The 14,805-nt window shown below is 31.7% G+C and overlaps 1 protein-coding gene across 1 annotated transcript; it reads right to left on the reverse strand.

The window, feature by feature from the left end:
• Positions 1-1,381: 1,381 nt before the first annotated feature.
• LOC124374865 (translationally-controlled tumor protein homolog) lies at positions 1,382-14,487 on the reverse strand. Its single transcript, XM_046833010.1, has 6 exons — positions 14,367-14,487; positions 8,144-8,214; positions 4,893-5,080; positions 3,136-3,251; positions 2,049-2,216; positions 1,382-1,656 (listed from the first exon to the last, which is right to left on the reverse strand). The coding sequence occupies exons 1-5, from the start codon at positions 14,392-14,394 to the stop codon at positions 2,101-2,103; spliced, it is 519 nt and encodes a 172-aa protein (XP_046688966.1). The 5' UTR covers positions 14,395-14,487; the 3' UTR covers positions 1,382-1,656; positions 2,049-2,100.
• Positions 14,488-14,805: the final 318 nt, after the last annotated feature.

A 14,805-nucleotide genomic window follows, 5' to 3' on the forward strand; every position in this document is an offset into this window, starting at 1 on the left:
CAATCCTGACCAATTTATAAACGTCTAAACTCGTATCAGTATTTAATTGGATTTTGATATAATTTAGTTCACACTACCTAATTGTACCCCTTTCTCGAAGTGACATTAATTCAATTATAATCGACCACATAATCATATCATCGTTGCAGATACATCATCTAAATGACATCATACATTGTATCCAATTGGCTACAATTTGAGGAATCGGATTTATCATAGTCAGACGACAAGCAGCTTTCCACGTTATCAGCATTTGTGAGCTCATTCCTTTATCAATTGATTATTTCAAATTTAATAACTTTTAGATTTTTTCCATAAAAAAAATGTAATACTGAAGTCATAACTCATTTCACCTTTCAGCATTTCTGAGTTATATTAACCTTTCTTTATCAATATAAAAAACTAGCAGTTACCCACAGCTTCGCACACAATTTCGTAGGTTTTGTACCTGTATGACCACTTCTGGTTCAAGTGAATTATATTTCTGATACCAATGTCGAGTTTGCTTTGTTACTACAATCTCCAGTCTCATTATTTTTTCCCCATAGGATTTTGACTTGTTTTCTGATTAAGAAAATATGTATCACAGATCTAAGAAGCCTACTTCTGTCAAAAGACAACTAAGATTGGTTTTACAGTACTTCAATTTGTAGTAAAGTTAGATAGAAACTTTTGTCTTTTATATCTAATACTAAAAATCCACAGTTAAAAAAGTACTTTAATAATGACACTATTTACGTGTTTTGTTTCTTTGTAGAATGAAATTTTTTACATATTTTAGAACATTTAGAGCTGCAATTGGTACATTAGATTGAAATCAGTTCAGCGAACTTTCATCTAGCTTAGTTCTTGCCGACTGCTTTAAGTGGAGTAAATTCTGACGATCCTGTTTTAGGACATTTTCTAAGGTAGATGAATACGTACCTAATCAATGAAATCTAAAAACGGTGTGAAAACTAATTGCTTAGAGGATTTACACACTAAAATATAAACAAATTGAAAAAAATGGTTAAATTAATTAAACATGTGAGTGTGCTTTCATAAAACAATGGTTACAAAAAAAATATATGATTGACTCTCTTGTCAATAGAAAAAAATGCTGAAGTACTCTACTGTTGCTGGATCCCTTCATACAAATATGGAACTCTGCATTTCAAGAATCAAAGGTGGCAATACCAGATTCAACACTTGCACTAAGCAGAAATTGAGAAATTCATCCACAATACATTCTCAGCCATAACATAAAAATAATTGCATTAGCATAACAATTTGTGGCACTAGTATTTGTTGAGGTATTTTAATTTTACCTATATCTCAGCCAACAATTCAAGTTCACAGGTCAAACTGATACAATTTAAAGGCGAAAATAAAAGATCATGAATTTCAAAGCAATTATTTATTGCAAAATATTCTGTCTTCTTAAACGATGGTTTCACAAGTAAACTTCCCCCATCTTCCATAGTATAAATAAATTAAAGTGTACAGTTTTATATAGAGGGTAGAAAAAGTATATACAAAAAAAATTAAATACATCAAATTTTAATAATATTAAAAAATAACAAATATAAAAATGATGATGGAGCTTAGAGTTGAGCCTTGCCACAACCGAAGGCAAGGCGTCTTCTGGAAAGTTTTATAGATGTCCTTAAGCTCCATCTGGAACAAAAATAACAAATAATCATACATATGAAAAATCATTAAAAATGCCAAAGTTTCAGTTTGTTTTTTAATATCATTCTAAGTAAAATTTAGAATCACATTAAAAACTGTATTACAGACTAAAAAAATTCATTTGAAATACTTTTCAATTAACAATTAATTAGAATTAAGTTTATATAAGATAATAGTACGAAGTTACAAGAAATTTAATGCAGTGTTTTAAAATTATTTATATTTTCTGAAAAATTATTTTTAATGACTCTGCGAATTAAAAAAAAATTAACCAAAAACGATTACACCACCTTTATGTTATCAAAGAAATTATTTGACTTTTTTATGAACATGTTGGTATTCCTTAATGGTTTTATGACATAAAATGTTATACAAACCTTCAGCGATTTCTTATATTTTATGTCAGCCAATGCGTTGGATTGCTGCCAGTTAAAATTTCTCCTCGAGGAGGCCGTGCTTGAAAAACATCAGCACTGGTACGCTGTCTCCATCGATGTCCCTATACTCTAGTAAGGCCACCATGCCGTCAATATCCATAGACTCCCCTGCAACAGTTGTCGGTTCCTTAGTATTGTTAATGCTTCGAATTGTTACCATTAACACATTATGAAATTCTATTACGGAAAGATACGATTCTTCTTGATATATGTAAAGACTTGATTTAAAAGAGAATAATTCAAATTCATTAGCATAAAAATTAAGAACAACTAATGTGACAAAGTAAACTGGCTCTGTACAATTACCTCAGCCTGACTTTAAATATCCTCTCAAATATCACGGCATAAACAATAATGGTGAGTAAAAACAATTCATTTCTAAAATCTTTACGTCCCACCTTTCTGCTGAGGTGGATAAAAATCTCACAACGCATTTTAATGCTTCTAAATAAAATATTAAAATACAGGTTTTAGCGTGCATATCAGCGTGATGCCCACAGACCTCAGTGCACAAACCCTTGTTGAGTCAAATTAATACACAAATACAATTACACAAATTTAATACTAGAGCAATTTTTTGTTACAATTAATCGTTCACATTAGTGTTCACTGCATTTTATGCGAGACGCCTAAAATGTAAGTTGGCAATGTATGTTGCGCTTCACATATCAAAGCGAACCATTACAACACACAACTGTTTCTGTAGCATGTATAGCTTCCATTACTAGTGTATGTCAGTAGTGGATATTAGAACATGCACACGTACATTGCACTCACCTTAATACAAATATGTTAGCATATGGTAAAATATTTGAAACCCTTTGAGTGCCGTGGCAATTTAGGGGTAACATAGCAAAATAGGTAAAGCACTTATAGGGTTAATACAGTTTTATATCTAACAGCCAGCGTTTGCCGGATAATTCCAATGCAAATTGTACAGACTCAACAAGTTCAGGATATAACTAAGGTCACAACACATAGTGGTACTTTTCAAACATAATATAGTTTACACTCTGTGAGCAATTACCTGTAAAAAACTGTAGGTCCTTAAACCTTCCCAATATATCCTTCATTACTTTATTCATATTCGTCTTGAAGACGTCGACTTGGTCAGGATTGCTTTCTTGTAATTTTTCTACTAATCTGTAATAAATATGAAACAAACTTTAAAACTTCAAATTTATTAACTAAAGATCATAAATGTCCTATTAGCGAGAATTAAACCTTTTAGTGCCAGAGGTTAAAAAAAATCCATGTTGAAAAGTAGTTATTTTTCTGACTATGCTTATGAGCATTTAAGAAAAAAACGAAAGATTAATTCTTTTTAGAGAAAAAGCTTCTTTTTAATTCTTATTAAAGGTACATGAAATATCATAATAAAGAGCGTTTAAAAACAAACTAAAAATCATGTGTAATAACCTAATATTGTACCATTAAATTATAAACAAATAGTCAAGTGCTAGAAGTTTGTTTTGCTAAAAAAAACAAGGGTTTGGAAAAAAGGAAACTCAAAACGTAAACATAACCTTACTCAGGTAACTTTCTAACAAACTCTACAAGACTATCTTCGTGGTCACTCGGACGTAACACCAGCACAAACATCTTCTTAAGGTTTTCTTATGTAACTTTTGATCAGTTTTTGTATTAATTTTAATAACTAATATAACTTCAAAACACGTTTAACACTTTTAAAAATGATTAAAAACACACATTAATATATAACACAATATTACATAACAACCGCTCCGCCACTCGTCACGATGTGATCCAACTGAGTGTTGTATATTTAGTTATTTACGTCATCTAATAGCAGTATAAAGTAGAAATGATAGTTGAAAAGGTTAGTTCAGTTCATGTATTGGCCTTTGGTATGATATCAGCCAGTATGGGATAAGTTATATAGTGGTACTACATCTCATCTCATTCAGAAACTGCACTTTTCATGTAGGTACGTATCGCCTTGAAGCGAGCCCTGGCACTAAAAGGGTTAAAAACTGCAAATTCAAATCAATTCTTAGAACTAATCACACAAAATTGACTAAGCTTAACAAATTTATCTGATTAAGTTGAATTTTTAAGTAAGGGGACTTTTTAATTGAAAGGCATATTTTTGAAACCTTTCAATTACAAAAGTACCTTCCTTTAAAACCCATTATTTCTTTAAAATTAGACCAAACTTATAAAATAACTTATTTAGTGCATTCCTTACACAATTAACAATCTGGTCGACAGAAATTATTATTAACAAATTAAACTCATCTGTTTTCTTAAATTTTTGTTCGAGAAAACTGTTTTACTGTTGTAAGCTGTGTTACTAAATAAATATTACTTGTTTCAACATTACTTAAACACAATATTGATAGTATTAGCCTACAAAATGTATAACATTAAAATAATGTATCCCATTGTGAAAAATCTTACACTTTTCTACTTAGAAGTTTTTATACATTTAGTTAGCCTACAACATGTACAACCTTAAAATAATGTCTCCCATTATAAATATTCTATCATTTTTTTCTACTTAAAAGTGTATATAGATTTAATAGCACATTTTAATTAATTACCTGTTAAAAGTAAAACATTTTAATAAAAACATTAAAATTATTAAGCATACAAAATACTCCTCATAGCAAAATACTTATTTTTGAAACGTCCACAGAACACACATTACTTACTGAGTTGCAATTTGTATTCTGCACTATAGAAAATAACGTTATGATTACATGGCTTGTAATTTTTCGTCTAACCTAATAGAATTAATACTAAGATTATAACGAAACTCACTTCTTCATGTAGTCCTTCAGATACGCTGTGTAGGATTTTTTGTCTCCAAAGGCATAGGTTTCACACAGCCTGTGGTTCAGAACCACATCTACACCTGACTCAACTGCTTCATCTGTGCCTTCAGAGGCCTCTTCTGCTGACGGGTTGAACCCATCAATCTGAATGTCACCTTGCTTTCTCGTTACAAGCTGTCAAAACATTTAACACCATCATTCATGTCCTTTTTCACAGTTAAAAAGTTACAAATATAGAGGAAACTACTTAGTCAGCTTACTGGAAATGGAACCATTTTTAAATGATTGTTGTCTTTAATCCAATTTGATTCTTTCCCCAAAGAACAAACAAAATTAAAGGTCAGTATTTGGGTAATTTGACTTAACCCAAAGTCATTTACAGTATTAGCCATAATAAACAGTACTGAAACTGAACAGCTATAGTTGCCTTCTCGAGAATCAGCTGATTCAATTGTCGATTGTAGATTGTTGCCACGGCTTGGTGTTCAGTACTTCTTTACAACTATAAGGATGAGTATAATTAGAATTTCAATCTCTATCTGCTTTTGATGGATAGGCAAATTCATGTTTTATTTTCGTATACACTTTTATGTGTAAAAACTAGACTAGTCTTAACCCATTGCGAATCGTAATGTTTGGGCGCACAGGCACCAGCCGGCACGAATTAATTTACGGTTAGCGGCCGCACGATCAGCAATGGTGCGCCACATTGTATCGCTCGCTATTGCATACTAGGAAATTCAGCTGTGAAGGTATTCGTTCAGATGGAACATGGGCCTACTGGGGTAACCGTGATGTAGGAACGATAACACGCGAGCAAGGTTCCGGGGGTGGGTGGCAGGGATAATGTCTGAATCATAGTCTAAATAAAGCGATTACAACATCCGGGCCATTGTCTAGACTAAACCCGCCAACATGTACGTCTGAGTCGTTTAGTTCTGTGTCACTAACCTCAAAAGTATTATAATAACAACTGAGGAAAAACACCCAATCAGAAGTGCTAAAAAGCAGAGAGAGTAAAATCATATGAATGGTTTTTACTTCAACATACAACTGCGATCTGTAGGATATTTATAAAACTTTTGAAAAACTCTAAAACGTAGACCGTTGTTAAACACTCTTGGTTGACAAGTGAAGACGATCGCCCGATCTATCAGACATTAATAGAAACTATTTGAAGGGAAACTTAAAAGCAGACCGCTTTTGCGACATGAGCTCGTCATCGTGCCGTTAGGCCTGGCCGCTGCGTGACGAGCCCAGCTCGTCAGTGATCCGCAATGGGTTAACAGATCTCATTTTCGTCTCATAACATCAAAATACTTTAATCCATACAATTTTAAGAAAATTTAACATTAATTTTTGTAACCTTATTTCACACTGGGAAGAAGTGAAGATATTTTATATACAGGGGAAGAGAGTATATATATTAAAAATTTACAATTATTTATTATTTGAAATTATATTTCATGCACACAACCAAAACGAAATGATGTTAGCAATAAAAGCTTATCAGAAATTTAATACAAAACCCCCATTTAACCCTTTTACTGCCGGCCATTTTTTTATCGTACCAGTCAAAATTGCCAAGGGGGAAAATCGCTGTTGTGCATTCATTTACAAAAAATGCTGTATCTTTTTTTATTTTTCATTAGATTTGCATTAATTTTTACTTTATTTACTCGTATTTAAATGCTGTTTTTCAAGTAATAAAAAGAAATTTTAATTTGAAAACAAAACACATTATTTAATTTTAAAAATTATGTAAATAAAAAATAAATAAAAAAATAAAAATTGTGTTTGGCATCTGATAATTTATTTTTTAAATTATACTAAAATTTTGAGCATGATATCATTATAAACTAGAGCAATTGCTTAGAACATATACCAAATTTGAAGGTGCTACCTTGAAACATAGCTGCACTATGAGGATTTTCCCAAAACTGGTAGGCCTCCTCTAGGCCTACCAGTGGAAGTTGAAGGTAAACTTATCTGTGCCACATCCCCCTCACTATCTAATAACTCCTCATTATCTGATGGTAAGATAAAGTCAGGATCGTCATCAGTGTCATCCACATCACTTTGATTGTCATCAATAGCCCTAACACTAATATCAGAATCGTTCTCGGCATCTGAATCTGACAAATTCTGAAGGAAATTGTCACTCAGTTCGTCTTGCACTTGTACACCACCATCGACTAGACTGTTAATTATTGTTCCCTCACTCACAGGAGAGTTAGATGTAACTCTTTTACTCATTTTATCCTTGATCAACAAAAGTAACACTTCAAAAAAACTTTCGATAACATTGTAAACAACAACAATGAACGAAGATTTCAGTAATCTAACCCGATCATCTGGTTTTGACAGCTGTCTAGGTAGTTCGTCAATTCTAGTCAAAGACGACGAAAAATAGAAATCCAAAGTTCTTCAAATCTTTCATTATCCTTTCCTCCTAAACAACCAAAATACCGAATATTTCGGCATTTGAACATAACAGTAGCCAGTAACAATAAAAAAAACAGACGTCCGACATATCGGACGTTGGCGTTTTCGGCAAAAAATGCCGACGTCCGATATGTCGGACGTCGGCAGTAAAAGGGTTAACTATTCATCCACAACCAAAACTTGGCCTCAGCCTAAGGTATTTCCTCCCCTAAAATTCTAGCAATACTAGGCTAACAAATAAGGGCACGCAATATTGGCAAGCAAAAAATATATAAGAGTTTCAAGGGGTCGTGTTCTGGTCCTCTTGGAATGGAACAGAAATAGTACACGTTAATATAATATTGTCAGAATTAAAGTAAAACTTCAGAATACACAAAAAGAATTTACTTATTCTTTTTATTATTTTAGTCTCTACAAGTACTATCCAAACAGAAACACGCAAGAAAGACTAAATTTAAAGAATACGACTCTTTCCCTCATACAAAATTAAAAGCAAAAATTTGGGTAAGTTGTTTTGGGAAAAATGTTAATAGCTTTTTAATAATAATTCATATACATGTAGTAAAAGATATTTATGTAGCATTTCCCTTTTTGCCCCTTCCAGTTAAGAATGTCATCTTAAATAGCCAGTAGCAGAGATAACTACAATAGATAATAATTACTTCCTTAATCCTATAAAAAATTATTGTCTGAATAAATATTGTCATAGAGGGATAAACAAATTGTACAAGGTAAATTATTGGAGCCAGATAGATTATACTATTTTTAGTGCAAAATATGTTCAATGTTTACCTTTCCGTAGACTTCATACATGACTTCATCTACGAGCTTCATTTTATACGTATCTGAGAACATTTCGTCACCTGAAAAGAATAACAAGACAATATTATACTGTTAAGTAAAGAAACAATACAAACATGAGTTCTGATAATTTAGTATTTGTTTGACATTTCAAGTTGCTTCTATAAAAATAATATAAGGAGGCATTGAACCAAGCTAATATGACAATAACCATAGTGGCTATGAATTAGTGTTGTGTTTGTATAAATCAACACAAAATGTAATGTGCAGATGTTATTTCTGTATGTTTGAGTGTTCTGGTTTACTTCTAAATAATATGAACTGAATATCAGATAAAAAAATTCAATTCAATAGTGGTGAGCTTTTGACACGTATCCGCTAGTCTTCCTTGTTTACAGGCTCACAAATGAAGCATTTATAAATGAAAAGCACTTGAGGCTTAAGTGCATGGCAGTAGGCCACCCCAAGGGAAAAAAATAAAGATAGTTTATAAATGGGAATATTCCAGGGAACTTCCCGAAGGCTTTATAGGTCCCCAAAACAAGGGAATTTATGGAATAACTCATTTAAATGGGGTTTATTTTGTCTTAAAACAGTTTTGAAACCTAGGTTCTAAATGATCAATAGCAAAGCCTAATAATAAAAAATATAATGATATAATATTGGCAAAAACTTCCATCATGGAAGAAACTGAAAATGAGTTTGGACATGATAGATGCGATGGAAAATGAAGACGATGAAAACTAATTTTTAACACATAGCAACTAGCCTACACTCATTTACTGTGCATAATTTAATTGCCAAGTGTTTACAGATATGTGTTTATCTTGGAAGACCTGATCTGAACAAACTGTGAAGATATCAAATCTATTTTAAATAATCCTAATTATTAACATTGCAAATATTTAAATTTACAGTTTAATTTACAAGTTAAAATGACATATTAGTAATTTGGAATATTTTGCACTATTTTATAACAAATTTGCAAGAATTTGTAAATAGGTTTAAAAATTTGGTTCATTTCCTTTGATACTAGAAAACATAGTTGATAGTGATCCACCAAGCAATCATGTGGTATTCGATAACATTTAACGATGAAACACAAGTATCACAATTTTAAAATTCATGTGAAAGAATTAAGACATATATGATGTACATTTCTGAATATAACTTTCAGAATTGATTAAAATGTTCGGTACTTTGGGATTATACCGACCACACCAGTATGAAGAACAGAAAAATATAAATTTATAGAAACAAACATGATAGAACGAAAAAAAACTTTCATTACAAAATTACAAGCATTTCCAGGTATTGTTGTTGCTGTTATCTTATCTTTCTCGAGAATCCCGATTACGGAGAATCCTGGTTACGACAGGCCGCGCGGGATCACATGATTATTTAAGTTTTTTGCACGGTACATAATTGCCTTTCCATTACAATTTAATTTATATTTCTGATCAGCCCCTCTACAATTTAATATTTTACTGATAGGTACTATCTTGAGGGATGTTTTTCTTTCGTTGACATCAGCGCAGGGCAGCACCTTCAGTGCTGCCGAAGCCCGCGCTGATGGCCGGAGGCACTCACATTTTGGGTGGTGGAGTACATAAAGATGATGGTGAGTACATCAAGAATAAATACAAGTTTTGAGTGTTTTTTTTTTCAATAAAGAGTTTAGTTTTTGTTTGGTAATGTACGTTTTTGTTGAATTTTTTGTTTGGAGAAATGTAGGGGTAAAACACGGAAGTACAACAAAGCGAACCGCACCAGCTGAACAAGCAGTGAGACTGCAATCACGTTATCTACTAGACCGCTCGACTTTGACCTCTGTCTGAGGATGGGGAGGGGTTTGCGATAAGACAATTCCTGTTTTATATTGATGAAATATTGTTCTACGCTAATCTAGTAATCAGTAGAAGCAAAATGTCAAATAAATTCCCGGGAATTTATGAATTTTGGGAATATTCCCAGCAATGGTCGCTGGGAATTCTCCCCCCCCCCTCCACAAGTGTAAATTCCTGGAAATTTTAGATCACTAAACACAATTAACACATTTAACCAAATTTTCAACAAACAAAATAGTTAAAAACGCACATTAGTGTAATAAAATAAGTAAAACTAATGTGGCAATAACTTCCTAATTTCTTTTGAAGAACAATCTACAAACTAGTGAGTGAATTCGATCACAGAAAAATATCTTTTCCTACTAAAAAAAATTACATGGCAAACTCGTATTCTCAATCTAAATAAACACACCACCAGTAATAAATTATTTCCTCACATTTTAACTGCACACGTAATCCACACTCAACTGCATAACTTTCAAAAATTGAGAGTAATAGAGGTAATGTGTCCCAGTTGTTATCACAAAGGCAGTAAAGGCTATTGTACAGAATGGTTGTTGGTGCTGTAAGGAGCTGTTCTGACCACAAACCACTCTCTAAGTTATCAGTTGCTTATGAAAAATCATAGATAACAATAACCACAGTACAATAAATATAAAAAATGCAAAATGACATTTCCATTTCAATTTATAAAAAACATTATTATTTGTTATTTCCATCCCATAAAAAACGATGTATAGTCTCATTCAGGATGAATAGAGTATGTTTATAAAACAATAAAGAGTATAATAAAATCCAGCTGGACTGCAGTCTAACATACGGCTACCACGAAAATCTAATTAATGATATTCATGAGTGTCCAATTCTCTACATTCATTGTTATCTAAAACTACTGAAACCAAATTTCTAACCCGAATTATGTTTCAAACATTCATTGTTATCTAAAACTACTGAAACCCAAATTTCCAACCAAATTACGTTTCAAGTAGACTATTTCGAATTACAGTATAGTTTGGCTGATTATCTTAAAAAGTAATGACTTAATTATGAATAAAAAAAACTATCTAGGCCATGTACATTTACAATCTTAAAAAAAACAAAACAGTGTAACATTTAGTTACTTTTTACTATATTGAAGGGTAAATGTGTCGGCACAAATATCACATGAACATTAACCATGTTGTTCTTTTGGCCTTTACTCAAATACCATAAGCAGGATTTTACTTTGTTGAATTAATTTGAAAATATGATGTCTAACCAAATTACGTTACTAACTTGTAAGATTGTATTTTAGTGAAGCTATATTTTCATTTCTAAAAGAAATAAATATATTTGAGATAAGAAAATAATACTTTAGTTAAATTTTTATAACCACACAAAACAAAATTATAGCCAATCTGCAATAGTATTTCTATACATTCTGACACAAAGTCATAGTTGGTTTGGTTACAACTAAAATAGTTTTGATATTTCTAATCAATAATAATGATAGGGAATGTGGTAGTAGCCACTTATTATACTACAGCCAAATGATCTATATGGTATTTGAGTAATACTTAGTTACAAATAAAATGATGAAGAACACGTGTTATTTGTGTTGCAAGTTGTCAGACGAGTTTATCCTTAAAATAGTAAAAACTAAATGTTAAATTTTTTTATTCATTACATTGTACCAATACACAAATCCTAAAATTTAATAGATCATTACTTATTAGATATAAAAATAGATTAACTATACTACAATTTGAAGTATGTTAATGTAATTCAGTATAATATTATTATGGGGAGACTTTATATTATCGAACTTCTATGCATGTAAAAATTGCACACGATAAGAGTTAGAATAAATTTTTGTAACTAGAAGAATCTCGTACATTACAATTAACTATGGCCTAGATTTAGATAACAAAGAAACATTACAACATTTATAACTTGCCCAGCATGATAGCAATGAGTAACCGCATTTGTGAAATGGAGGAAAGAATTCTGTCCATGTGATACCAGGAGTCAAAACCCACATGTTGAAGCTACTTACACAAATCTTATCACTTGTGAGAAATATCTTATATACTTTCCTCATATTCGTCATTTTCAAAGTTTCAAAATAGTGGTTAGTTCTTGTTGTTTATCGTTTACATTAAAATTACTATAACTAATAAGTTGAAAGCATATGATTTTCATGCTATTAACCCTTTGGACGCCAACGCCCGGTTGATCGGACCGTCGAAGTCTAGTTGAAAAACGCCAACGTTCGTTCGATCGGACCGCTGAGGTCCGGGCGAAAAGCGCCAACGTCCGATTGCTCAGCCGTTTGAGAAAAACATCTTTTAAAAGTTATTTTTTAACTTGAAAAGTCTGTTTAAACTGTTTAGGACTATTTCAGAAGTATATAAGACTATCTGTAATCAATTTTGTTCAGTTTAGTGTCCACCCATTGTGTTTCTACACACATGTTAGAAGTGACGGGGACAAATGTATATATATTTGTAAATAATTATTTTGTTGACAAAGATTTTTCTTACTTCTTTGAAGAAAATCTATGATAATATAGACTTATAGTAGTGAGAAGATGCTCTCATTTTAATACTACGTAAATAAAAAAAACAAGCAAACATATTGTTTGTACTGTACAATTAATTCTAGTTATTGTACATTTTTTCTAATATCTACACTAATTAAAAGTATTTTTTGTGAAACTATTTTTCAACTTTCAATTCTGAATTTTTGTGAGCAGTCTTAGATATAATATATCTGTAACGAATAAAAATATCACCGTTAGGTAAAATTTTTTTTTTTTCGTAGGTACCGATATTTTGGCCTGAAGTGAAATTTGTAAGCTTATGTAAACAAATGTTTTTGGTTAGGCATTACCACATCATAAACAATGTAGTTCCATTCTAAATGCTATTTATATAACAACACTACCTATTAGATAGCGCATATAATTTCTTACAAATAAAAAAAATAAATATTCAATTAACATAAAAACTAAGGATAATACAGAGCAAAGGTTAATAGGTTACAAAAACGTCAAAACAAGGCTGGCGGTTTTGGCTAGTACAGTTGGTTCGGGCGCTAGCGTGATGGGTAGGGCGGCAGCCTTAGGGCGTTGGCGTCCAAAGGGTTAAATAAATTTTAATATCGAATTATCCCTCAGATAAAAACAATCAACCATTCAATAACAGCAATCGACTAACAAGTTTAGGCCGCTTATTAAAGTTTACCCATTTTTGTTCAGTATAACCATGAAGATAAATGATTTAATTGAGATGATGGCCGCTAATGCTGTAGCCAGATACTTGTTTAACGAGTAATGAAAACCATGCTACAGCAATGTTCTGATCTAAACTTCGATTTATTGTCCTGTGATACCTGAGCTGCATTATAATAAACAGCCACGATAATATTGTATCCATTTATATTCATGAGTAACTTGTAATACTGTTATTCTGTCAAATAACAATAGCTTCCAATTAATAATTATGAATATCTTTAGGCTATTTGTTTCCATTCAATAGTTCAATATTTCTAACTATTAGATAATTTAGTTGTCATGGTGGCCGCTTATTATAGGCTACTGCAACCCAAATTGAAAAAGAGCATATAGGTAACTAGGAAAGACTTACAAGCAGCCTACACACCAATGCTTTTGTGAAATGGATTGGATTAGCCCATGTGTTACCAAGGGGCAAACCCACATGTCATTAACTTTCATTGTCATTTAGGAATTCTCAAAAATGTTACTTCTTGCTGTGATTGTTGACATTAAAAATAATTCCTAATAATTTGGAATCATATATTTGGATAGATAAATTGTAATTGGCTAGTCTATTGAATTATTAGGCCTAATTCAGATAAAATCAAACCAATCAATCACAGCAACTGAATAGGCCTAGCATCACCTGGAAGAGATAGGCTAAAGGTACCATTCCTAGGGGCCCTATTGACATAAGTGATCTAGGCCTATTTATAGAAAAGTAAAATATTTAAAATTACCATGTGCTACTAGTAGGTAGTACAGAATCTATATGTAATGAAACATTTAACCTAGGACAAATAGGCTACTAATTAGGCTACCAAAGAATACCTCCTTTGAATAAGCCATTCTAAAATTATTAAATTAGCATTCTTATTTTAATCTAATGGCTTAAATTTGTTACACTTCAATAATAAAGTATTCACTTGTATTAATTAACTTCCATAACGTGAGCTTAAAAATATAACTGACAAAGACAGGTGATGAACTTTAGCCTTAGACAACAAACATGACCCACCCAGTTTCATAGTAAACAGTTCAATAACGAATTGAAATAATGCAAAATAGGATATCTAATAATAGAGAAAATATATCTGAAAGTATAATTTACCAGTAAACAGGTCCTTGTAGATCCTCATGTTGAAGATGGGGGAGGAAAGAAATCTGTTACTCCAACTTAGTGCAACAGCTCTCCTCAAGGGGTAGCAAACCGGAAAGACATATTTTTGGCAAGTCGACGAACAGGATGAGCGTGAAACATGAAAAACAGGATGTAGGTTAGACAGCTGATTGAAAGAATATCCGTACTGAATCAAAGAGAAATAGCATGGTACAGTCTCACATATATTTCTTTATAAACAGCGTACGCATTAAAACATAAAGGCGTTTGATAACTACTGCATGCAACATTAATTGATTACGAATTTAATAAAATTTGAATAAAGCAGTTTTATATATATATATATATATATATATATATATATATATACAGTTATTTATTATATATATTTATGAATATAATATATATATATATATACAGTTATTTTATT

The sequence above is a fragment of the Homalodisca vitripennis genome, unplaced genomic scaffold (genome assembly GCF_021130785.1).
Source record: "Homalodisca vitripennis isolate AUS2020 unplaced genomic scaffold, UT_GWSS_2.1 ScUCBcl_10637;HRSCAF=19615, whole genome shotgun sequence".
Classification (NCBI taxonomy): Eukaryota; Metazoa; Arthropoda; class Insecta; order Hemiptera; family Cicadellidae; genus Homalodisca; species Homalodisca vitripennis.

Excerpts from the sequence above, each read along its gene's own strand:
- LOC124374865 (XM_046833010.1), bottom strand. The coding sequence starts at position 14,394 with ATGAGGATCTACAAGGACCTGTTTACTG. Across the intron at positions 3,252-4,892 it reads CTGAAGGACTACATGAAGAA|ATTAGTAGAAAAATTACAAG; the intron begins GTGAGTTTCGTT and ends TATTTATTACAG. Across the intron at positions 2,217-3,135 it reads GGACCTACAGTTTTTTACAG|GGGAGTCTATGGATATTGAC; the intron begins GTAATTGCTCAC and ends CAACTGTTGCAG.